General features: G+C 36.8%; 1 protein-coding gene across 6 annotated transcripts in view; it reads left to right on the forward strand.

Moving 5' to 3' along the window:
• The window catches only part of LOC131053529 (endoribonuclease Dicer homolog 3a), a 182,979-nt gene that overhangs the window by 89,027 nt on the left and 66,348 nt on the right, over window positions 1-27,604 (forward strand). For all 6 annotated transcript variants that reach the window (XR_009107715.2, XR_009107716.2, XR_009107717.2 and 3 more), the window contains 4 exons: window positions 3,341-3,622; window positions 3,905-4,234; window positions 4,955-5,137; window positions 5,345-5,576. Coding sequence is in view for 3 of the 6 variants with exons in the window: in XM_057988141.2 (XP_057844124.2) it covers window positions 3,341-3,622; window positions 3,905-4,234; window positions 4,955-5,137; window positions 5,345-5,576 (1,027 nt within the window). In the remaining 3 variants the exon portion in view is untranslated. The remainder of the gene's footprint in view (window positions 1-3,340; window positions 3,623-3,904; window positions 4,235-4,954; window positions 5,138-5,344; window positions 5,577-27,604) is intronic.

Consider the following 27,604-nt stretch of genomic DNA (forward strand, 5'->3'; position numbering starts at 1 on the left):
CAACTTGGGTGACAAGACATGTTTAATGTGGTCGGGTGATTGGCAAATTTTAGAACTGTCTCAAGGCAACTAGCACAAAGAAGCGAGCTTTTGAGGATAGTTGGCTAGCCAGGGCTTTTTAGAAATTTAGAACCAATGCCAGGGTTCGGGAATGCTTCGACCGTTCGACTTTAAAGACCTCGACACCATTTATGACCAACGATGCTATTTCCAAAATGGAAATTTGGGAAATCGACGATTTTCACCACTTCAAGACCATGAAAATTAGACTCTGAACTCCGCGACTTAGCCGACAAATTGTGAATATTGGTAAAGCGGTTAAGCCAAGAGTCGGTTTTTGACAAAGATGATTGAAAGTTCAAAACTAGGGGTAATAACATCTAAAATCAGACGATTGAAAACTCATGTTTAGAATTCCTACAACCCATGATCTTACTTTTTCTAAAACTTCTCATGAACTGAAAGAATCATCACAATATAAATAGGCCATTTCACTTGTGAGCTTTGCAACCGACTTTGCATGATCAAATACTACAAATGCCACAACTTGTGTTTTCAATGATTTTTTGTGCTCGATTTCTTCCTTTAAAATTAAACTTAGCTTTGATATCAATGTTGGTAAAACCTGAAGAATGGGATTGAAACAAAAGGCATGCTTTCTTTGGTTGAGAGCATCAGATTATATTATTGATCATATGCTAAAAGTTGATAGAAGTTACATCAAACTAACAACAAGTACTTATTATAGCCAAGTTTACACCTAAGCTTTCTTATAATGTTAAACTAATATTCTAATAGATAATATGTTTGTAACTCAAGCTTCTTGATGGTATCTGATCAAATTGAACTATATTGAGAACTGGGGTCTACAAGTGTATTGACTGTTGTCCTTTTGACTTGTAATTTGAATGGGAAGAGTTTGCTGATTTTGTCAAATGCCTTTGTTGTGTCTATTGCCTTGGTGGGTATGCACCCCAAACTTATATCTATAGCCAGGTTGTCCTCCACCTTTACTTCTTACATAGTCACCATGGACTTCTTGGAATCCACGCTGGCATTGTTTTCGGGGTGCACTTCTAGATTCAACTTCTCTTTGTTCAGTTATTCTTGCTAAAAGTTCATATGCTCTTCTTGTTGGTTGGTGCAATTTTGATTTTGTGTCTCTTTTTCAAGGTTGCCCTCTAGAGCAGCCAATTGGGTGATTATTTTTTCCATTCATATTTCTCTATTCAATTATATGAAGAGATTTCATAACTGAATCAAAATTGCATAGATAGTGCTCAACACCTCCAAGAGTGGTGATGGATTGAAAGAAAGAAGTAATCAATCTCATATGTCTATGGTCACCACAGAGAGACTCATGCTTGAACTTGGAGATCTTGTGAAGAAAAGGGCCAAGCATCTCTAATCAAAGTAGTTGAAGAAAGTGGTAAAGAAGCCACTAAAATCTTTGTATATACAATAGTACCTCCCAAGAGATTCATAGTAGATTGGGCACTGAAAAATAAAATGCTCCTTGAATTCCACCTCTGGAAGAAAACAAAAGCAGCATAGTCTTTCACTTTGTAAATATGATGATATTCTCAACATGAAGTTCATCAAAATACACCCATAACTGGCTAGGGGGAATCCTCAAACTATGAGTCCAATGATTCTAAAGACAGGTGGGCTGATTAATGAACTCATCAACAAATGTTCCATATAAAAAGCTAGTTTAGGGTTACAAGAAGTTAGATGAATGGTTTAAGTGGGGCTGAGAGACGATAGATATATAATATATTGAAAATTTGGTGGATTTGTAATATACTTTTATGGCCACAAAAAATGAATAATTTATTTGCAAATGAAAATTTATTAGTCTATGCTTTGTTCTAAATAAAATAGTATATTTACTTTTCACCTCCCACCTAACTATACAATGCTGAATAGGCAATGACATGTTGTAGCGCTCTCATAATAGAAACCTTTTTTTAAAAAAGTGAATAGATAATTTGAGAGAGAACCTTGGTTTTACTGAACAATTCCATACAAATCATTTGATTTTTTTGTGAAAGAACCTTTAATTTTTTTATGCCTAAGCTCTAGGAGTAGGTTTTCTAATTCATTCTCTATTTAAATTTTAATGAGGTCCTCCAACTTATGACAAGCTATATCATGACGAGTTTTTAAAATGTAAATAATTATCAACCAGTTGAAGAAAATGAACAGGATCCTTTCTTTATTCTAATTGCAGTGCATGTTAGAAGGTTTACATACGGCATTGAATTTTGTTCATGTTGAAACATATAGTAGTTCTTACAACAATCTTGAGATAGGTTACTAAGAAAAAATTTCCCGTCTTTAAATTTTGTACTAGAAATGTATTGTCAAATTTTTGAGCACAAGAGCAAGATGTGAACAGTCAAATAATGCGGTTTCTTTAATCATGGAAATCCACATTGCAATGAATTTACAAAATGAAATTATGGAATTTTCTATAATCATTTAAAAGATGTACAAGTCGATTATGCAATGTGGTAACATGGTAAATTGCATATTTTTATGATAAAGTATATTAAGCAAGTATGCAGAACATAAATGGATGTTGAGATTACCCAAATGTCAAGCGGCATTAAAGGTCTCATTGATTTGGAACAGCTAAATATTGTTATGTGCTACATCTATCAATCTTTGTTCATTGGGGGAGTTTAAAGTGGCCTAGTGGATAATGTTTCAAATGGAAAATAGATGATTATAGTTGTAGACTTGTATTGTATAGTTCCCAATCCTTCACTTGTGTTTCTCAGCCTGAAATGAGGTATATTAATATTTTTTCTGCTGCTCCCAAAAAACATGATTGTGCTTTAAAATGACAAAACAATAGAAATATTCAAAATCCATTACTGTCAGTTTAGATTGGCATTCAGCAAATACAATTAAGGGATCTTTAAAAGATGCATGAATTACTTTTTTAATTAAGGTATATGCTTCGATACTGACATGGCTCTAGTAAGAGCTACTCAACTGGCATAAGCAAATCTTATAATTTTATACAGCTAACTGTTCAGCATAGTTCTGATTGTCTTTTTGGTTTGGGTGTTTTGGGTCCCCAATCACAGTGGAGGTTGAACTCTTTCTTATTTCAGTACACATCCTTTTTTAAGCATATCCATACATTTTTTAATAAAGATTCGTTCATCTGGAAAATAATTTGACATCCAAGTAGTTCTAGGTGAACTGATATCCGTATTAACTTCTCTTAAGAAATTGATAGCATTGTGGTATGAGAGAATGCTCCTTACTCTTTAATGAAGGTTTTCTAACAAACTTGTTTCTATTGGTACTATGTATATCTTGACAGAGACTGGAATTTCTTGGAGACTCTGTATTAGATTTTCTTATCACAAGGCATCTATTTAGAGAACACCCTGATCTTACACCAGGTGTTTTGACGGATTTGCGTTCTGCAGCTGTCAATAATGAAAGTTTTGCATATGTAGCTGTCAAATATAATTTACATCAGTATCTTCGCCATGGTTCAGCCGTGCTTCTGGGGCAAATCACCAGATTTGTAAGGGCTGCGCAAAATTGTATGGGGGCAAAAGGTTGTCCCACTTCACCTTGTGGAGTGAAAGCTCCAAAGGTAAGTAATAAATTGGAATATTTATGCCATGTAGAGTTTGGTAGATTTTTTATTGCCTTATAGAAGGGGATGCTGCTTGTTTTTTATTTCTCATTTATGGACGACAAAGGTTGATGTCCAACTGCTTTGCAGTTGGTCATCGCAATTAATTACTATGTTATCTTTATTGTATAATCAGTAAACATTTAAAACCTGAAATTATTTTCTATCCAACTCTCTCTTCTGTATGAGAAAGAATAGGTAAATATTTTTTGTTTCAAATGCAATTTGCAACAAATACAGGTGCTAGGAGATATAGTAGAAAGCATTGCAGGAGCAATACTGGTGGATAGCAGATTTGATGTGGAACATGTATGGAAAATAATGAAACCTTTGTTATCTCCTATAGTAACACCAGAGACACTGCATTTGCATCCTATAAGAGAGGTTTCTGAACTGTGCCATCTAGAGGGCTACCGCATTGTCTGGAAAAAAAGTGCACAGGAGGGTGAACTATATCTTGCGATTCTTGAAGTTGTTCTTGAGGATAATGCTCTTGTTGGAAAAGGATGTAATATAAGTAAAAAGTCTGCAAAGGAAGAAGCAGCCCAACAGATATTAATGCAACTTAAGGTTGGTGCACATTTTCTATGCATAACTTTGTTTCTTCGTCTTTCTATATGAAAACAATACAATGTGCATAACTTTGCTCCCCAAAAAGCTTGCCAATGGGAAAAGGGTCTAGAAGGAAAAAGGCCCAAAGCAATGGACTATAATCTCTTTTCATCCCCCATCTACTAATAAATGCTTAGAGGTGCTTTTATGCTAAGTGGGTTCTTCTGCCATGTAGTTATTGCCAATATATATAATGAAACATGTCATTAAATTAATAAATTAATGACTATTCTTAGAGGTCATCTAGAGATAAAACACACACAAGTCAAACCCCATGACAATTAAACATTCTAATTACAAATGCTTGTGAATGTGAACAAGAAGTACTTGGATGCTAGGAAGAGTCCTTTACGTTGTAATTATTACAAAAGTATGAGGAAAAAGTAAGAGTAATGACTACTTATGAAGTTCCTCATGAGTTGACTTAAAACATGCATATATCAAATCCCACAATAATTAAAAAACTTAACAATGCAATATTTGGATCTTGCCATATAATGCGTATTCTTCTGCACTCTCATCTTAACTCAGTTTGACATTAGATGTTTTTGGGAAGACTCGTCTCAACCTTTCTTTACTTAATAAACATATGCATTTCAAATCAAATTGTTTTATGCATCTCACATATCTATGGAATTCAAATTTTTTCTGACACAATCATGTTGAATCTATGCACAGAAACATGGAATTCACCATCCTCGGTGTAGTAATGTGGCTTCTGATACTAACATTAGAGGAACTAAACAAAGTGTGGAAGAAATCAGTAGTCTCAAAGATATTGCTACAACCTGCAACAAAGAATCAGATGCGAGTGAAAGTATAGAGTTGGCAAGGAAGAAATCAAAAATTATTATAAATCCAGTAAATTTCTTGACACCTTAATATCCTAATGGCAGTGAAAAGGGGGATATCTTGACATTGTTCTCATGTATCATTTTCATTTATTATCAGCGGTTTATATTATGTTAGCTTTCATATTCCATGATGGCTTTTCTTAGCTATATCTGTTTAATGTGTTAAACAAACAGACATTTATAATCACAATTTTCACTTTCAAAAAATTTACAGGCTGTAGAAGAGGCTGGGTGGACAAGAGAGAAAATTACTAAAAAAGCTGTTAGTCAATCAAAGATTGCTGATGCATGTAAAAGAAAATCAGAATCAAGTCAAAATCATGAAATTCCAGAGAAGAAAGCAAGGACTAGTATGGCTTCAGTGAAATCTAAAACATCTCAAGACCCTTTTCATGATAAAAAGGAGGATATAGTGTGCAATGATGCAGTTGATTTCTATGCAAGAGGTTGGTGTCCTGAAAGTAAAATCCTATTATTTTGGACTCTTGTATTTTTATATATTTGTTTTCATCAGAGGTGTATGAAATGACACTGATGACCTAGGCAGAATCTATATTTCCAATCAATATAACAGAGAGATTTTTAATGTTAAGGGAGGTAAGAGAATGTGTAATGTGATAAAACCCCTGAAATGTTCTTCTTTTATGCATTTTTGGCTCTGAAGTTTTGACAAGCTTGACTTCCCTCTATTGGAAGAATGACTTGAGTGCCTCTTTTGGAGCCTACTCTATTTTCCCTTGTCTCTTTCATTTGCTATTTTGCATAAGAAGATTGGCATTTTTTTTTCCCCTTGGACTTGCCTAATAATTGTCCAACCATTTTCTTTTACTTTCTTGTTGGAAAATGCTTTTGATTTTCCTTGAGCAAAGATTGACTTGCATGGCCACTAGGAAAAAATAATGAGCAAAACATTGTCTACATGATTATAGAGGGGTAGAAGGTGAAAAATCATGGAAAATAATAAATAAGTGTCAAACGATAACATGTTGATGCCCTGGTGCTGCCCAAAATAGGAAACAAAATGCATGATCCATAGGTGAAGGAAATTGACTGTCAAATGAATAAAACTGCCAACATTATGCTCTTTTGCCCTAAATGCCCTACTTTTTTTGATACCAAGTGTTGTGAATGCCAACAAAAAGACATACAACAAAAATCTCATGATCTATAATGTCAAGTTAAAGACATATAATGAGATGATTTATACAAATGTCAATGCTAGGTAGCCCTTTGAGTCAATGCCTTCATGAGTCATCACTGCCAACTTTGATTTCCAACTTGATGCCAAAGATCTGTTAAATGTTGCCGAAGTCACTTTGATGTTCACTAGTTTTCTACCAAAACGTGTTGTACCCAATCTGAAACTTAACTATGCTATATGAAACTCATTTACCATCAAAAATCTTACTTATGTCAAAGTTGAAGTCAGAAATAGTAGTTAATAGTTGAGTTATAGGTTGTGTCAAAGCCCATAATTTTGAAATATCCAACTATTGTAGATTGTCCATGTAAAAATATTAAATATAAATAAAAATCAAAAGAAAACAAAGATAAGTGGCATATTTTTAGAAGTACATCATACTTCTAAGAATTGTGATCAAAGTCTAAAGATTGCACCCAAGTTGTTAAGTTCTTTCAAAATTTTGTGATCAAAATAGAAGAGATAGAGATATGATCTGAAAGTTGTATTCTATCTGCTATAGCGTGTTTTAAAGATGCACCACACTTATTAATTTCGGTGTTTACGTCCTTCTCAATGTAAGCATGCTATATAAGTGGATGAGGGGTTATGTAGTAAAGAGATATGTCTTCCCACGTGCAAAGACACATCTCTTCCCTACGTACCTCTCACCACAGTATATAAACTAGTCACCGTTTACTTACCCGATTGGAAGGAGTGCGACTTGTTTGAGAATCGCTTTACCACCCGATACCATGAACGGTGTAACCGTAGGTCAAACGCGATAAGTTAACTTTGGTTTTATTTATCATTAGTTAACGTTAACATATTAGTATATGTAATCAAATTAATATATATATATATATATATATATATATGTCGGAAGCACGAAATAGTACGACCGACGTTACAAAATTTAACACTCCCTCTTAACTAGGGAGGACACATTTCATGTTAGAGAAAACATCACAATTCATCCATTGATTGTGAAGAGAGGAGATATCACACCATAGTGATATTCAGAGATATGGTTCTACAATGAATATCAAGTCTCATGATACCCACCATAACTCATAGTTATCAAGTAAGGTATGTGCACTGGCATCAAGTCACATGATGCCTACCATACTGATAATGATTTCATAGCATGTCCACGAATATTATGTTCATAATATTCACCATGAAGATCTCTATCGTAATTATGGTTTATTTAATGATATCAACCAACAGATATCTACCATAATGTCTCAGAGATATATATACTATCATGACATGTCCACAGATATCAAGTCACATGATATCCATCAAGATAGTTAAATTGATAATTGTAAAATCGTCACCTTACAATATCAATTTGAAACAAGTGTTCATTATTGAAAAGTCTGTCACCCTTCAATAATGTTCACAGAAGGCCCATGCAGTCATGGAGTCACACACATGACAAATAAAAGAGTTTACACACTAAACATCTTTAAATATTTTAGTATATCAGAATAAATGAGACTCTATCTCAAAATTAAATAACATTTTCAACCATACCAAGTTTATCTCTAAAATGTTCAATCTTAATCCTGGAGAGAGGCTTGGTAAGAATATCTGCAATCTGATCACCTATACCGATATAATTCAGTCGGATCACATTCCTTTCCACCATATCTCGAACATAGTGATAAGGAATCTCAATGTGTTTAGAACCGTCATGAAATACTGGATCCATTGAAAGCTTGATGCAACTCTGATTGTCACAGTAGATGACAGCAGGATTTAAGGGCTGACCAAACAGTCCTACAAGCAGTTTCTGGAGCCATACGGCTTCTCTTGCTCCCATGGAGGCTGCAATGTATTCAACTTCTGTAGAACTCTGAGCAACTAAAGACTGTTTTCTACATATCCATGAGATCATTCCTGATCCTAAACTGAAACAACATCTTGATGTGCTTTTCCTGTCAACTACGCTTCCAACCCAATCAGAATCAGTGAATCCATGTAGGTCAAGGTCTACATGTTTATACTTCAGACCAAAACCAATAGTTCCTCGAAGATATCTCAGAATATGTTTTGCAGCAACAAGATGTATTTCCCTAGGTTCACACATAAACTGACTTAGTGCATTAACAACATAACATATATCAGGTCTTGTGTTTACCAAATACATCAGAGATCCAATAATCTATCTGTAGAGGGTAGGATCTGCAAATTCTGATTCTGCAGCTACTTCCTTTAGTTTGTGTAGATTTGTCTCCATAGGTGTGGTCATGGATCTACAATCCATCATTCCAAATCTCTTGAGTATATCAAAGGTGTATTTTCTTTGATTAAGGATTATACCATTTGCCTGCTGCCAAACTTCCAATCCAAGGAAGTAGTGAAGAATTCCTAAATCTTTCATATCAAACTCAGAGGCTAATTCTTTCTTATATCAAGAAATACAATTATCCTCTCCTATGATTAGTAGATCATCAACATAAAGAATAAGAATTAATAATTCACCATTGATTACCTTGTAGTAGAGATTTGGATCTGCTTCATTCTTGGAAAACCCTAATTCCAAGAGATAGTGATCAATTCTTTCATACCATGCTCTGGGGGCCTGTTTCAGTCCATATAGAGCTTTCTTTAATCTGCAGACATGTGATTCAGCCTTATGAATCACAAAACCTTCAAGTTGCTCCAAATAAACTTCTTCTCCAATCTTACCATTTAGAAAAGCAGTCTTAACATCCATTTGATGGACTTTCCATCCTTTAGATGTTGCGATAGACAAAACTACTCGGACAGAAGTGTATCTGGCAACAGGAGCAATGTCTCTTCATAGTCAATACCTTCTTTCTATGAGAAACCTCTGGCAACAAACCTTGCTTTGTGCTTCTCAATGCTGCCATCTGCTGCATGTTTGATTTTGAAGAGCCATTTAGAAGATACCTGTTGAGGTGTATTTTGTACATTATCAAACACAGAATAAAATACCCAAAGGTACCTTATCCTCTCTTGAGTAAAGCCTCTGATTGCTGAAGATATCGTGGAAAAGGATCAATCAGGATGACTCCAAGGTTCTTCGTTGTAGGATCTCTACGTGTGGATAAGCTCTCTGTGGTATGATGTGATTTGCTAGAATCACAAGGGGACTTACACTCAATGACCGAACTTCTGATTTGCTTTGATTATTGCTGGAACACGGGATTTTACTACCTTAGATTTGGGAAAAAAAAGGAAAAAAGACAAGGGCGAGGAAAGGATCTAATCTTAACACTAAGAATGTAAGAGCAATGAATGATCTTTGATGAAATTCTAACTAAGTCTTGTTTTGACATCCCAGGACCATCTCCACAAGGTTAGTGCGATCTTCGAAGGAAAGCTTTATGATGTTCAAATCAGCACTGCAGGCATAGACACCATCAGGTTGATGCATATCAATGAAGAAGCGACAATTGAAGTTAAGCTTAAGCTGAATGATTCCAGTTGACTACACAAGGCAAGTCTGCAATCAACAAACTGCTAGTAGTATGGATATACGAATTCCACCATCAATCAAGCACATTTCTTCCACTCATCTAATAACACGAAATCAAATATGAGAAGTATAAAGACCATGCAAATTGTCGAATCGACCCATAAATTTCACCATTTCTTCAATGAAGTTACAAGTCTTTTACAACAACCTCTTGGCAACAATCTTTGCCTTCTCTTTCTACTCTACTCTAATTGCTATTCTATCAACTGCTAATCACCTTCTAACTACTCTCTATTCACTAACTCCTTTCTAACTCTCTAAGTATTGCTTCCAACTTACTCTAATTTATTGCCTTTACAAAATGAAGAGTCGGGGTTTATATAGTGCCCATAATACAATTCGATGGCTGAGATCAATTCGAGATCAATGGCCAAGATTTTACAATGAAAACCCTAATTAGGGTTTGTTACAACCATTACATAACATTTAATTCTCGACCAATGAAATAATTGTATTGCTTGGACACATGTCCTCTCTGGAAAAATCGACCAATGGATAGTCGGGGTAGGTACATCGGAGTTTGTGCCACCTTCCATGAGTTAGGTACATTGAATCTGGACATGCTGAGGTGGACCACACTGACTGGAGGAGTGATGACTGGGATGCCACCTCATTTGACACTTGGTTGATATTCAATTTGGTAACGTTGAGAAGTTAGCCTTAATTAATTCTTCTGGAACTATCTGCTTCTTCAACGAACCCTTTGCTCTGACTTCTTGTGTCCTTGATGTGCAGGATGATTGATGTACCTCGCCTTGGAATGTTGGATTGGAAGAGGTCGCCCTTGTTGATGTTTGATCAAAGAAGGTCGTCCCTGTCGATGCTAGACTGGAGGAGGTCGCCCTTGTCCTTGCTTGATCTTCTTGGAGGAGACCGTCCTTGATCTGGCTTGATTTTACAACTCCAGGATCTCCATTTGATGCCTACACAAAATATTAAAGTTAGTCTTTTGAGCATCAAACCTCAAAGCATGAAATTTAAGACCTTTCAAAGGTAAAACTTAAGATATTAATTTGAAAAAAGTCATGCTAAATCAACAATTACACATTTTCAAATTAATAATGAATGGAAATTGGATTTTCAAGACTTAGATTTTACAAAATTGCAATGGGATCACAATAAGTCTTGAATAAGAACTTCAAAAATGATTCTTCATACCTCTTCCTTTGAGTGCTTAAGTACAAAACTTGAAAAAAATGATGAGAGAAGACCGGATTTTGATGGACAAGTTTAGATTATAGTCCTCCCTTGGATGAATTATGCCTCCTTTAGCCTTCAAAAAATCTGGAAATTCGCCTTCAAATACCTTCAAAACATTTGGAAATTATCCTCCCATCTAGCAAGAAATTCGCCTCTCCAATAGCCTTCAAAATCAATTTCGCCCTCCTTAATCTCCACACTTAGTAGAAATTTACTCCACTCCAGCTAGATTTCGCACCTTCAATTAGCTCTCCAAATTCGATCTTGAAAGGATGATTGAATGATTTGAATTGTGAAAAAACACCTCCAATATATAGAGCGCTCACCTTCCACTTACCCATGAGGCCGACCTAGCAAATAAAAGGTGAAATAATAAATAAAAACTCAAAAGGAGTAGGCCGACTTGTCAAATAAAGGCAAAATAATGCCTTGTGCGCTCAACTTTTAATTTTTTATTTCACAAAAATTAATTTTAAATGCCTTTATAATAGAAATTCGATTTTTTGAGGCCCAAAATTAATTTATTAAATGCCAATTTAATTAATTTTTTCAAATATTCCAAAGTTAGCAATTTGGCATCTAATGCGATTTGGAGGATATTAACGCCCAAATATGGTAAAAAATAATGAATGCCATTAACTTCGCTCTGGTCCCTTGGAGAGGGACAGGAGCACTTTTTCACTTTTGTCCTCAATCCTTCATCTTTCATTTGTCGATTATCGTTGTGTAGTAAGCAATGATCTCTTTCACTTGTTCCATGCATGCTTAACTCGTTTTTGCAAGGCAAAAGGAGTGTTCCAAGGATTTTCGCCCTAGTCCCTTGGTGAGGGACAGGAGCACTTTTTGTATTTTAGGCTAGGATTCTCAAGTTTTGAAGTCAAATCTTTGTTCACCATGCTTTAGAAGATCCTTCCCATCTCACACAACTTTGCCTTAGCATAATCTCGGAGGGAATTTGTTGTTTCATAAAAAGCGCCTTGGTCCTTCAGTGAGGGAAAGGAGCACTTTTGAGTCCATTGCATGAATTCTTGATCACATCAACTTCAAATTACCCTCAAGGCGTAGAATATCACATTTCACTCCATCTTGAGCCTTGGTAATAAAAATATCATTTCAAAATGCAAGGTAAATGGTCATATTTGGAAATTGCGCCCTGGTCCCTTGGTGAGGGACGGGAGCACTTTTTGCAAATCGTCGTCAAAATTTGCAAGTCTTGCATCTCAATTCCACCTCGAAGCCTTTTAAATACTTTTTCAAACTTGCGCCTTGGCCTCAATTTGTCCAAAATTGGCGAGAAAGGCTAGATAACATGTTTTTCGCCCTGGTCCCTGGGTGAGGGACGGGAGCACTTTTTCAACTTCAAGCTTATCCGTCCTTTGCTAGCTTCCCAAATTATCTTCAATGGGCTAATCATGTCCTCTTCCATTCATTTCAATCACAAACTTGCCTTGGCTTTGCAAGAAATTCATACTTTTTGGAAAATCGCTCTGGACCCTTGGAGAGGGACGGGAGCACTTTTTGCATCTTGGCATACTTCTTTGTTCTTTAAACCTCTCAATTGCGTCTAAGGCATAAAACATCATTCGTCCTTCCCATCCAAGTCAAGTTTTGCCATAAAATATCAAACAAAGAGGAGAAACTTGAAAAAGCGCCATGGTCCTTCAGTGAGGGACAAGAGCACTTTTTGTCAATTGGGTTGATTTACTCCTTTGTGAACCGCTTAAATTATATTCAATGGACAAAACATGCTTCCCTTAACCTCTTCAAATTATAAAATCACTTTAATCTTTCAAAGGCAGTGCGAATTTGAAATTCAAGCTTTGGTCCTTCTGTGAGGGATAGGAGCACTTTTTGCCCTCTAAGCCAAATTGTCTCACTTTTCATCTCGAAACTCCTTTGCTAGGGAAGATTTCATCTTACTTCATGCTACGAATAAGAGTTAATGTCCAAAAAAGGTCTAAAATTGTGCACATAAAGAAAATCGCTCTGGTCCTTCAGTGAGGAACAGGAGCACTTTTTCCCTTCTAGGCAAAAACTCCATCATTTCATTGTTTTTAATCAAGTCTGAATGTTCTATCACGTTCATTTCGTCCTCTGCCATGCCTTTGATGTCCCAATTTGACCAAACAAGGTCAGGAATGACTCAAATAGGTTTTTTCGCCCTGGACCCTGGGTGAGGGACAAGAGCGCTTCGCCTTGGTCCCTTGGAGAGGGACAGGAGCGCTTTTCGCTCTGGATCCTCAGTGAAGGATAGGAGCGAAATTTGACTTTTTGAACTCTCTATCAGGATAATTTTTATGGAATATAACATTTAAGTATAAGTATACTTTAAGTTATATTCCATATATACTTTCAGGATGTTTGAGAGTGGTTTCAGACCTCCAAGAGTTATATTGCAAAATCTAATTTTTGGAGGTTTTTCAGTTTCCAGACTTAGTCAAATTTCAGGATCAGGACATTCCAGACTTAGCCAAATTTCAGGATCAGGACTTCAGACTTAGTCAATTTTCAGGATCAGGACTCTCAGACTTCATCACTCACCAACTTGACCTAACTCAAGCAGAACCTGCTATCCAGGTAATCCCCTTGGCGACACTCAAAATGCAAAGGCTAACGGACAAAACCCTAAAAGACCTAAAAAATCAAACCCTAAAAAGCAAAAAAAGCAGGGGTCCCCATTTGCAATGGGGCGATGTGTGAAAACGTCACAACAATACCATAGATTTGCCTTTAGGCCTAGGCACAATATCCCAGACATCATTTTTCAGAATTGACTGATACTCTTCTGACATAGCATCTCTCCAAACTTGATGCTTGGGCGCATCTCCAACACAGGAAGGTTCTACATCAATGATCTCACTCATCAAGGCAGTATAACTGGAAAATAGGTTAGGTCTCTTACTTTCTCTGAAGGTCCCCTTTGGAGCAGCATAATTTTCAGCTTCTTGAAGCATCTTTTTAGGCCAAAGTGGTCTCTTCCTAGTTTTGGTATAATTTTCTTCTAAAGGTAAGCCTTGAACTTCATGCTCAGCATCTTCAGGGGTCTCCCTCTGAATCTCAGGGGTGGAATCCTCATCCAAGCTTGTAGGAGGATCTTGGTGTTCTAATTCATTAGAGCTTTTGGACCTCCTGAATGCTATGTCTTCCTCAAAGATGACATCTCTGCTTAGTTCAATTTGTCTTTGACCAAGTATGTATATTTTGTAGGCTTTAGAGGTTTCACTTTACCCAACAAATACTCCTTTCTTTCCAGAAGGTTCTAAATTTGACCTCTTTTCTTTGGGGACATGAATATAGACTAGACACCCAAAGATCCGGAAATGACTTATGTCAGGTTTGTTGCCAGTAAAGGCTTCTTCAGGGGTTTTATTGTCAAGAAGAGAATGAGGACATCTATTTGAATGTACACGGCTGTCCTAGATGCTTCAGCCCAAAATGAGGTTTCTATATTTTGGTCAAACAACATAGCCCTAGCAGCTTCTACTATAGTCCTATTCTTTCTTTCAGCTACCCCATTTTGTTGTGGGTTATAAGGTACAGTTAACTCCCTCTTAATCCCAACATTTATACAATAATCTTTAAACATATCAGAAGTGTATTCCCCCCCATTGTCTGTTCTTAAGGTTATGATTTTCTTACCTGTCATATTTTCTGCAAGAGCTTTGAATTCCTTAAATTTAGAAAGGATTTCTTCAGACTCTTTGTACTTCAAAAAATATATCCAGGTCTTCCTGGAATAATCATCTACAAATATTACATAATATAAAAATCCCCCTAATGAGGGTACAGACATGGGTCCTCATAAATTAGAATGAACTAATTCTAATACATTTTTGGATTTACTGTTGCTAGAATTAAAAGACCCTTTAGTATTCTTTCCCAAGGCACACCCTTTGCAGGCTCCTTCAGATTTTTGGCTTAGCTTGGGTAAGCCCATCACCATCTTCTCTATCTTAGGTAGGGCATGGAAATGAAGGTGCCCTAATCTTCTATGCCAAAGTTCATTCAAATCTGGAGTTTCATGAATCAAGGCTAGAGGTGGAGTGGTGCAAAGTCTGTAGAGGCTCCCTTGTCTTACTCCAATGGTGTGGGCTTTCTTGATTGTGGAGTTCTTTGGCCAAGCAAGTACCTTTCCTTCCATAAAGGTTAATCTATAACCCTTATCTTCAAGTGCAGAAATTGGGACAAGGTTTCTCTTTATACCAAGTACAAATAGAACTCCAGTCAGCTGTAGGGATATGCCTGACTTTAGGTTGATATTGCAGGTTCCTATTCCCATAATTGGATAATTTGAGTCATCACCAATTGTCACTTCTTCATTTGAACTTTCCACTAGTGTATCTAGGTGCTCACGAAATCCAGTGATGTGTTGAGATGCTCCGCTATCAATCACCCATGTGTTGAAACTGGAGGTGACTTGACTAGAGAGGGCTGAGTAGAAGACTAGCTTCTCGGAAATACTCCCTTTCTTAATTTCTGCCATTGAAGCTTGTTGTTTGATCCTGTCTGGACACTTCATTGCATAGTGCCCATATTGGTCACATCCGAAACATTGTACTTCAGAAATGTCTCTCTTCTTCTTTGAAGACCTCTTCCCATTTGAGCTGTTGTCCCTCTTTCTCTTAAAGTTCTTCTTTCCTTTCTTGTGGGAATTAGAGTTTAGAACTTGAATGTCTTCATTACCATTGTTTTGTTTTATTCCTCTTGTGACAAGCCGAGATTCCCCTTGAATGCAATCAGTTTTCAATCTATCAAACTTAGGAAATTTAGAACAAGCATTGATTCCTTGAATGAACGATTCCCATGAGGTAGGACATCCATTTAGGGCCATCATAGCAAGTTCTTTGTTGTCTACTAGATGTCCAATAGTGGATAGTTGATCCCTAAGCTCAGTGATCCTCAAGAAATAGGATGTAATTGTTTCTCCTTTATTCATCTTTATATGGTGTAGTTGATTCTTTAGGGTGAGAGCCCTGCTAGTGTTGTTGATTTCATAAATGTCAGCTAGTGCTTTGAACATCTGAAAGGCCGTCTCATATTTAGAAATAACTGGTACAATGTGGTCTCTTACTGAATCCACAATTATCTTAAGGGCATTCTCACTATCCTTGCTCCACTGAATTTTCTCTGTATCATCAGAGGGTTCAGGGATTTCACTTTTGACATGGGAATCAATTTTATTTTCTTTCAAAACAAGCATGATCCTGAATTTCCAAGATACAAAATTTGATGCTCCATCTAATCTATCTTCAAACCTAACTCCAGTTGCCATTAGGATTATGGGAATGTGATCTTAGTAAGAGCCTGGTGAAAGTTTATGAGATCATTACAGAATTTTAATATGATCTTCCTTAACTTTGCTCTGATACCATGTTAAGTTCTTTCAAAATTTTGTGATCAAAATAAAAGAGATGGAGATATGATTTGAAAGTTGTATTTTATCTACTATAGCGTGTTTTAAAGATGCACCACACTTATTAATTTCAGTGTTTACATCCTCCTCAATGTAAGCATGCTATATAAGTGGATGAGGGGTTACGTAGTGAAGAGATATGTCTTCCCACATGCGAAGACACATCTCTTCCCTACATACCTCTCACCACAGTATATAAACTAGTCACCGTTTACTTACCCGATCGGAAGGAGTGCGACTTGTTTGAGAATCGCTTTACCACCCGATACCATAAACGGTGTAACCGTAGGTCAAACGCGATAAGTTAACTTTGGTTTTATTTATCATTAGCTAACGTTAACATAATAGTATATATAATCAAATTTATATATATCGGAAGCACGAAATAGTACGATCGACATTACAAAATTTAACACAAGTCCAAACTCTTGACCAAATGCATATCATATACAATTAAAAATTTGCAGCCAACTCATGTAAGTTGTAGCTAAGGAAACTTGAATACCTTGTCAAAGTTTAAGGGAGGCAGTGCACAGATCAGTTTGTGAGATGGCAATTTTGTTACCGAAACGAATCATCCATGGTTATTGTTGATCAACTCTAGAAAGAGATAAATCAGGAGAAACAATGTAGATTTTTGAAGAAAATCATATTTAATAGCTTATTTGAAATCTTCACAAAAATAGATTCTTCAAAGTAGAAGAAGTTCAAAAAGGATTTACAAATCTTCAAGGAAGCATATTTGTAAACAAAATGTTTTAAGTGAAGATAGATCACTAAAGCAAGATATTTAAAAAATCATAATTGTCAATCAAGGATCATTATAGGTTAATAGAAGATTTTTTTGGTTCATAGCGTATAACTGTTAAAGTTTTACAACCTCAAAGGGTTCACCAAACTTTGTTAGAACAAGTTTCATTGAAGTGTGTTGTGCCCAATTTGAAATTTGATTGTGTTACTTGAAACTTATTTTCTGTCAAAAATCAATTGTTTGTGTCAAAGTTAAATTTAGAAATGGGCATTTCCAGTTATGTCATAGAGTGTCATGTCAAAGTCCAGATTCTCAAATTATCAAATCATTGTAGATCATTCGTCAAAAAAAGTAAAAAGTAATTTTAAAAAACATAGAGAAGCAGCACACTTTTTAGCATATGATGTACTTTATAAGAAATGAGATCAAAGTCTAAAGATTGTACCTATGCCAAAGATCTGAATGAAGGGCATATTTTATGCAGCTTTGTTTCTTTTATAATGTGCATCCAACTCATATAAGTCTCACCTAAGGAAACTTGAATTCCTAGTTAAAGATCGAAGGAGGCAACACTGAGATGGCAATTTAGTTACCAAAAGGAATCATACAAGGAAAATGGCAGTTAGTTAAAGAAAAAGATAAACAAGGAAAGACAATGTACATTTTGAGGAAAATCATAAATAACAGCTCCTTTGAAATCTTCACAAAATTAGATCTGTTGAGGTAGAAGTAGTACAAAGAGGATTTACAAATCTTCAAGGAAGCATATCTGTAAACAGAAGGTTTGAGTATGAAAGAGGATATTTCAAATGGTAATTTTCAGTCAAGGATCAATTCAAATCACTAAAGTTTCAAAACCTCTGAGAGTTTGCTACACTTTCTCAAAATAGAGAATCCACCATGAAAATTTCAAGAGTCATCTACAAAATCACCTTCCAAAAAAGTCTATTTTTAGCCCATGCTATTATTAAGAGCTTGTCACCTTTTGAAGAAGAGACTATATCCTGAGTTTGCTATTATTGTTGAAATTGTCATTCACAAAGTTATTGTCTTTGTAGTTGTTTGTGTTGTGAGTTATGTGTTTTCAATAATTTAACGAACTTTCCATTGTCAAAATTATTGGAAGAAGTGTTGTAGCTTTGTACATAAGCCTTCGTATTCAAATCATGATCAATGTGTTTGTTTAATGAATCCTATATTAATCCTTTTGTGATTTTCGATCTTTACATTTAATTGAAAATCATAAATGTCTTTTAGTTGTGTTAGATTAGTTTCTGAAGTAGATAGCATTTATACGTGGAAACTTATTTAATACAAATGTGATGAAATTGCTTTGTGCTCTAGATTGAAAAATAAAAAAATAGGTAAGTTTGTTTGTAGTTTGTACTACATTGTAAAATCCTTAGATTCTAGGTTAAAGGAGCTTCCCCAAATAATTTGAAGGACTATTTTTTCTATTAAATATAATACAACCACAGTACAAAATGAGCATATAATCAAAAAGTCATTATGATCAGTCTACTATCCCACAGTACAAAACATAACAGTATACTATCCCAAAGAGCACACACTCGACAGAGGATAAAAAGTTATTTACAATATATGTTCACTGAAGAACATGAACAGGGAATAAACTATACAAAACATTAAGAGCAAGATAACGGATTAACCAAACAAGATTTCTCCATCTGGAGCACTGGAATCTCCTATTTTCTCTACCCATGTCGTCCATCCATATGGTCCATCACTTCATAGTAGAATTTTATCCCACATTATGGGGTCAACGTATGGGTGCATGATAGGTTCAGCAATAGGTAAGGTCTGCTCCTGAGTAGCTTTCCTCCTCTGCACGTTTAACTCTCTCATGAAATTAGTCAATACTACTTCAAACATGGATCTATCTTCGGTCTGTCTGGTCCATGAGAAGCCATGAGATATCTCCCTTGTGAAAACCCTTGCAGTACCATCTTGTAATAGCTTCTCAAATTTCCTTCTTGCAAGCTTCATAGTTATTGTGACCTGCAAATCAACGGTGTGAAAAATGAGTCTCCTCAAAGACTCAGTAAGAGATCTATCCCTACCACTAAACACATTATCATTTACAGTACCATCTTGTAATAGCTTCTCAAATCTCTTCTCGCAAGCTTCATAGTTATTGTGACCTGCAAATCAACGGTGTGAAAAATGAGTCTCCTCAAAGACTCAGTAAGAGATCTATCCCTACCACTGAACACATTATCATTCCTAAATTTCCATATAAGCCATAGTATTTCAGCAGAAAAGACAGACCAAAAAATATTACAATTTTTCTGGAGGCTTTGAATATGACCAGTAATAACATGAATAACAGCAATATTTCTGCCCATACAAATGCCAAATAAACTCCAAACCTCCCTGGCAAAAAGGAAATCAAAGAAGATATGGGGAACAATTTTAGGAAGGCGGCGGAATGAACAAATGTTGAGTTCACCATTGGGTCTTTTAGTTGAAAGCTTCTGAAGGATAAGGTGCCATAAGAAAAGCTTCTTTGGTTCAACAGGTCTTCCCCAAAGGGAATCAAATACTCTATGCCATTGGGGTGCTATAAGACTCAAGCTCCAACAAGTGTTAACATGGGAGAATACATCTTCATTATCAGCAAGTAGTTTATAGATAGATTTGGCGCTTTGGTGTTCAGTAACAAAGATCCATCATTCCATTTGAAGGAAACATATCTGCAGTTGTTATCCACACAGGTTTTGGACAGAGCAAGGCGGGCACATGCCATTCTAAGCACAAAATAGGTTATACTTTGGGTGATAGGAATATCTAAATTCTGCACAATATCATTCTAGCTCAATAAAGATCCTTATTTGATTATATTTGAGAATTTCCCCAGCCCCTTTAGGGCCCATAGCTTGGCTGAGCATCCTTGGAGCAAGGCCAAAGGCTTCCCATTATATTTCAAATTCCATCAAATAGCTCGTTCCCCACATATCTCATTATTTTCCCATATAATGCCATTATGGGAGATGAATTTTCTCACAATCTCCTAGGCTTTCCATATTGATTTAAATACAATAGAACCGGTCAGTTTGATATCAAATGACCCAGTAATAACATCACTGAGTGATAGCCCTTTCCAAGAAGGGGTTTTTTTGGGGACAGATTGGGAAAGATTATATCTAACAAGAACTTTCCAAGGTTCATCCCCTTGCAAGGCCTTAACTATCCACTTAGTTGCCAAAGAGATGCCCTGCCATCTTAAATCATTAAGTCCTAGACCTCCATTACTCTTTCTCATACTGCACCATTTCCATTTAACTGCATGCCTCTTTTTACCCCCTTTCCCATCTGACCAAAGAAACTCTCTGATCTGTTTCTGAATATGTCAAAATTGATAATTGTTTAAGAGCCAAGACGAGGTAAAATATATATTATATGAGGAAAGTATCTTCTACAAACTTGTAATCTCTCAGCAAGAGATAAATAATGTCTATTCAACATTTTGAGTTTCTTATCAATCTTTCCTTTAATCCATTCCCACATTGCCTTTAGGTTTGGGCTAATAGAAAAAGGCACTCCTAGATATCTATCCAAATGACTTGGTCCACCCCACATCAAAGAATGTTTCTGACGCCATGTAGGGGGTTGTGAATCTCATCCCAGCATAATAGATTTAGGGAGAGAAACTTTAATACCTGAGGCCATACAAAATAACTCCAATTTAGACATAAGAACATCAATATTCTTCTCGTTCAGATCTACTAGGATGGCTGTATCATCAACAAATTGAATATTGGAGAGGTCCTCCCCATTGGGGAGAGAAATGCCTTTGATAGAAGGGGTAATACAGGAATCCCTTAAAAGGTAGTAAAGGGCATCAGTAGCAATTACAAAGATAGCTGGTGCCAACGGACAACCTTGTCTGCTGGAACTTGAAAGACCAAAGCTTTTTGATTGCACCCCATTAATTTCAACACATGCTTTAGCATCTGTCATAAGGGTATTAACCATTTTGCAGAAATGCTCAGGGAAACCCAAGCTCTCTAACATCATGTTGACAAACTCCACTCTATTTTGTCACAGGCTTCTCAAAATCTAACAGCAGCATAATGGCCTTTTGATTTGATTTTTGCACCCAATTCATCGCTTCCCAACATGTGAGATGATTTTCTAAGATGTATCTGCCCTTAACAAAGCCTGTTTGAGTAGGATTAATCACCTTAGGGAGTATATTTACCAGCCTTCTTGCCAATGCTTTGGAAAAAAAATTATAAGACACATTGAGTAAAGCAACAGGGCGCTAGTTTTTAATAAGAGATCTATCCCCTTCCTTAGGAATTAATAATAGATCTATGCCCTTCCTTAGGGATCTATCTCCTATTAAGCATTTTTGCATCCTCCTCACTGATTTTTCTTGGAACAATACCTCTAATGGCCCTAGCTCTTTCTTTACTAAGCCCATCATCTTCTGATGTGAACAAATTCTGAATAGTAATGTGCAAATGTCTTCAGGATTTCCTCTTGATCTGAGATAGTAACTCCATCCTCTTAGATATTGACAATGCTATCTCTGGAGTCACGCGAGTCATGCAAGTCAGCGGGTCGGGTGACCCCTGCCGGGTCATGGTGACCCTGACCCGGGCTCGGATGGGTCAGGGGGCGTGACTCGCTTGACTCGCCGAGTCAACGAGTCACTCCCTGACTCGCCGAGTCCAAGGGTCGTGACTCGCCCCCTGAATAAGAAAATAGGTGTGTGGACAGCTGGTCAAAGTAATGAATCAACTCTTATTGCTGAGAGTGCTGAAGTAATGTATGCAAATTTTCAGTCAAAAGAATAAGGACTTAGCATCTACTGGGTGTACTCCTAGGCTTTGCTTCCTTTGAGGAATGTAGTGTCACTACTCATTCTGCTGCAAGCATATAAGGATGTTATGAATAGTTATTAACTTATTACACCTGAAAATGATTATGCTGATAAGGACAGTGTCATGGACATATCTTTGCCTGCTTTTCTTATGCTTTTTAGCAGTTTCTTTAAGATACAAATTTAATGTGAAGATAAATATGTGCACCTATGCAAAGTTAATAAATTGCAGTTATGAATAGTAGTGTCACTACTCATTCTGCTGCAAGCATATAAGGATGTTATGAATAGTTATTAACTTATTACACCTGGAAATGATTATCCTGATAAGGACAGTGTCATGGACCTCGAGTCCAATTGGTTCACTGAGTCCACCGATCCAGTCTTCATTGATGTGGACCTTGAGTGGGTTGACCAGGCAAACAGAGAGGCTGACGCTGTGGCTATGGCAGAGGAGGAGAATAGAGCACGATCAGGCACAACACCTATGGCTACTTAGACTGGCACATCACAGGCAGAGACTATGGCTACTCAGTCATCTAGGACCTACCTTAGACGCCTTTCTAGGAGGCAGATAGACGAGGCCGAGCCAAAGCCTGAGCCATAGACTTGTTTTTGTTTACACTTTACAGTTACATATATGTTTGGGAACATTTGAAGTCATGGATTTTATATACATTGGACAACATTTATAACTCTATATATCTATGTTTTCTAATTCCTTCAGCTACAATTTACATTTCTACGCATGTGATGGATGTATGTTTATGTATGTGATCAAATTAGCTCCAATTTGATGATGTTATAGTGTCTTTAAGCTTAATTCAATAATGGGTGTATGAAACAAGTTTTAAATTGTTAAAAATCTCTAAATTTCAAGGGTTTTCTTATTTTGCCGAGTCGTTGCTGAGTCATTGCCGAGTCCGAGCCTAGTCATCCTTGCCGAGTCAGAGACGAGTCCGAGTCTGGGAACCCTTATGTTTCAAACGATGGAAGAAGTATTTGGAACTCTTGTCCTCGTGATCCATCCAATTCACTCTGGCTCTAATATTGGCACCCTGTATGCTAACATTTTGAATCCTTCTGAGATTATCCTTTGCCAAATGTAGAGTGCTCAACTCAGTTTATCCAAAGGGGTTATTTTGAGAATCTTCTTCAGCTTTCAAGAGTGTGAGATGAGCATCCGTTTCCTCCTTTCTATAATCCTTGGCTCTTTTTTTCCCTACTGTCTAGAAAAGGTTTTTCCAACTACCAACATTTTGGGTCCACCTATCAATTGCACTATCATGCTTTGTGATTTGAAGATTAAACTATCTAATAATAGTGATAGCCTGCTTCATCTCACTCTCCTTTAACAGGCTTATGTTAAGGGCAAAAGCATCTTTTCTATTATGAGACATATGTTGTAGTCCGCCATGTGAAATCACAATATTGCTAGGGTGATGATTAGATAGCGTGTAAGGGGTCACCCTTACACTATTTCCATCGGAATCAATTTTGTTCGTGAAAAAGTTTTTATTAAAATAAAATTTGTTCGATCTGCTATAAATCCTTTTCTGACCTTGTTGAAAAATGCACCATGTGAACCAGATAGCTCGTGAATCTGCCTTTCTGCCTGCCAAAGGATCCATAAGGCTGAATTTATTTATCATTCTAGACCAGAAAAATCTTTCATCCCCTTTCCATTCAAACTTATTATCTCCATTTTATCAAAAGGGTATTCCACCATGTTGAAATCTCCCAGAATCCATGGAATCTCATCAAGTTGATACATCCATTTCCATAGCTTGATCCTTTCCTTATAAACATTTGAGGCATATATGGAGCAAATACCAAATTCCATATCTTTCTAATTCAGTACTACCCACACCAACCTATTGCAAGGTGAGTAACCCCATCTAGAAACATATTTACTCCATACATTACTCTAAAGAATAGCTGCCCCCCCTTTGCCTCTTTCATGTTTAATGGTATAGTAATTTGCATCCTTCCATATGCACTTCAAACTAACATCCAGCCAGTAGTCCACAACTTTTAATTCTTGAAGAAGCAATATGTCAATATTCTTGTTCATATTTAAGAATCTTTTCACGACATATTTTCTATCTGGGGATTCAAGTCCCCTTACATTCCACAATGTGAGATTTACTTCCATCAAAAATTATGGGGCAATTTCCATAGGTGTCCTAAAGCTATCAAAGCATTTAGGCAAGAAACCTTTATGAGCTTCCCCCTCGTGAGTTGAGGCAAGGATTCCACCAAGCCTCCCTCTTTTTCTCTTAAAGTCAAAGGTCTGTTTCGATCCAAGCATAGAAGTGCCCTTCTTGACTTTTTTCTTTTTAGGAGTTCTAAAGATTTCTCTCTAAGAGCCTTCTTTTTCTCGTATTCCTTCATGGTTTCATCTACAATATCCTTATTGGGAGCTCCTTTGAAAGGGATAATGGCCTAAGTGATGTCCTTATCCTCCCCATCCTCAAACCTAGCACCACCTTCCATATCCATACTCTCACATACTTTAGTACTAGAGGAGGGATCTTTGCTCTCTAAGGGTGTCTCCAAAACTCTAGTGAACCTCTGCCCAAGTTCGAAAGGGGGGGTACAAGTTGGCCTATTGCTAGCCAAGCAATCCTAGCAACAAAAACTAAAATTCTCACAAATCTTGCCTCGATCATCAGCAGGATTACAAAAAAATTTATCACTGTCTACACTGGCGACCAATCCAATTTCCACCCTATCAGACTCTATCAACTTTCTACTAGAGACTGGAGAAGCCCTCTCAAGGGTAGTGACCCTAGCATTGTTATGGGAGTCTGAGAGAGTATTGGCCAGATCCTCTTGATTACCAGAATCACATATGTTTCTAGTCTCCTTATTAGAATTAAGGGCATTTTGAACCCTAAGCCTAGTATCAACTTCTTAAATTTCTCTAAAATGATCTGAAGTGTGTTTAGGGTTCTGTGCTTAGTACCCATGTCTTTCTCAGAAGAACGCTCATAGCATTCCATAGAGATGGGAGGGGGCTGAGAAGCAACCGAATGGTTGACCTTCCTTATCTCTTCACACAAAGCATCAAGTTTGTTACTCAAGGTACTGCCAGCATCCATACAATCATCAAAATGAGAGATTGGAGGAGTCACAACTGAAATCTGAAGGCCATCACTCAATCCACGTAAAGCAGATTGATCAATCTTTGATTTTACAGGCAGAATCTCAGAGTCAGAAGAAGGTAAATTAGGGTTAATCATAGCAGCAAAGGAATCAATAATCTTATCAGAACAGGGTGCAGGAATATTGTCTTTCAACAAAGTCTTAGAATAAACAATATTCATAGGTAAAGAATTAGGGTTAGAGTCAAGATTAGGCGGCATAGCCAATTTGGCAACATTAATAGGGTTAGGTTTATAATTGTTGAAATATGTAGCTAGAATCAGATTCTAGTTTAAGTTATTCATGTAATTGGGTTGGGCCCCATTGTAACTTATAATAATAGGGCAGGCCCGATTTGGGCGTTCAACTTATGTATTATGTAATTATTATGGGGCAAGACCTATCAAATATGTAGCTTGTAATTAGACCTTGACCTATATAATTGTTATGTGTAAAAACTCTTGGCATAATATATGCAAGCCGACTTAGGGTTATTGAAGGCATGTGTCACCTATATCTACAAGGTGATTTGAAGACAAACTATGATCCAATACAAGCAATGTATGTCTGCAAAACAAAAAATTTCCTACTAAATTATCAGCGATTCTTCAAGAAGTCAATGAACACATTCTGGAGATCAGCGAACACAGTCTGAAGGTCAGTGATCATGATTGAAGGTCTGCAATCACAGTCTGAGCTATATTGAGTCAACTTGCTGAGTGAATTCATTTAAGGAGGGCAAATATATAGAGCGAAGTATTTTTGGACTATTGTGCTTCAAGTTTGTTAAAGATCTGCCCTATATGTGATTGAGGTTCAGTCATGTTCTGATCCGAATCCAAGATTCAGATAAGTCAGTTTGTTTATACCCTAGGTGGGAATTTGTACTTGAACATCTTTTGATATTAATATAACCAGAGTTGAATCTTGTTGCTAGGTTTTTCCTCCAGGAGGGAGGTTTTCCCAAGGTACTGTTGTGTTGTTCTTGTGCTGTTTTTGTGCCATAATGTGTTGCATTTTCAGTTTCTGTTATTTACTTTTAATCTGATTACTAAAATCAACAATAATTATTTCCATTCCCATTTCTCCTAATCAGAGGGCATTTTCTCCTAACATGCTCCTCTTTTCTACACAAGAAACAAGCATTGATTCCCCCAAAAAACTCAGTAGGGCAGCAAATAGTTTCATCAGACAACTCAATTCTGATTTCATTCGATAAATTCTTACCGAGGTTAAATGACACCAGCATCCTAGCATCCATATGAGGAAGAAGTGAAGCAGTTTCATCCACATGAATTACATTCCCGAGTGATTCCACCTCTTTGGGAATAACAATTCAAAGGTATGGCGGAATGCTCTTAATAGAAATCCATCTAGGGCATGATAAAGCTAAAATTTCTTCTGCACTTGCTTCAAGATCCCAACTAATGGCCCTAAAGCAGACGGTTCCTATAGACCAAAATTGCCTCTTGACGACTTCTTTCTGATTGTTAGATTTTTTGAAAAAAATAATGAAAAACCTTTTTTGTATCATTTTACAAAATGAAAAACTAAACCCTAACTTCTTTCCCCATTTTTTTTTGGAGCCAATTGTTCATATAATTCCTAGATGGTAACTTATCTGTGTTTAAAGCTGCAAGAAAAATAGCAGTATTCCTCAATCTAGACTTCTCACAGTCGATAAGATTGACCATTCGATCATTAGGCATGATAATAAGGGCAGAGTTACCTCTTCCACCTCCGTCATCTTCAATGCCCTCGAGCGGCGCTTGGACAGCGAGGAAATCAGCACCTTTGGGGATAGTTGTCGCTTCCACTGCCTGTTTAAAAGATTCAGCACTGCTACCGCTCTCCCCTCTTGCATCCCCGAGTCCATTGTTTGAAATTTTTAAACCCATACAGCAACCACCTTCACTGCCTGCATTAAATGTAGGGATGAAGTGACCTGCCCTCTGTTGGTGTCTGTTTTATCATCTACCAAACATTAGGATGGGATACCCGAAGGTATTCTATCCTCTCCTGAAAAATCACTACTGATTCCAAGGTCTATATGTGCGAACAAGCGACTTTAGTGGAATAGCTTCTTGGGTAGTGTATGCTGAAATTTTCAAGGGGGGACTTACGTTTGACAAGTATTTTTGAACTGCTGGACTTAGATGGATTTAGCAATTTAGGCTCTTCTTTTTTTTGGAAATTTTCGAGGATTTAGACTTTCAAAAGAAAGGGAAAAAGGGATAGAGTTCAGGAAGGCTAATCCAATTCTACGAATTCTGGAGACGGTATCAACTGGGTGCTCTCGAGAAACCAAACCTTGCTTCGCCACACTAGGGACAACTACACAAGGCCAGTGCAATCTTCAATGGGTTGTGCTTATGATCGAGATGTTGGAATGCACAGGGGATGGACTCAGACTAACTTTGCAC

The sequence above is a fragment of the Cryptomeria japonica genome, chromosome 6 (genome assembly GCF_030272615.1).
Source record: "Cryptomeria japonica chromosome 6, Sugi_1.0, whole genome shotgun sequence".
NCBI lineage: Eukaryota > Viridiplantae > Streptophyta > Pinopsida > Cupressales > Cupressaceae > Cryptomeria > Cryptomeria japonica.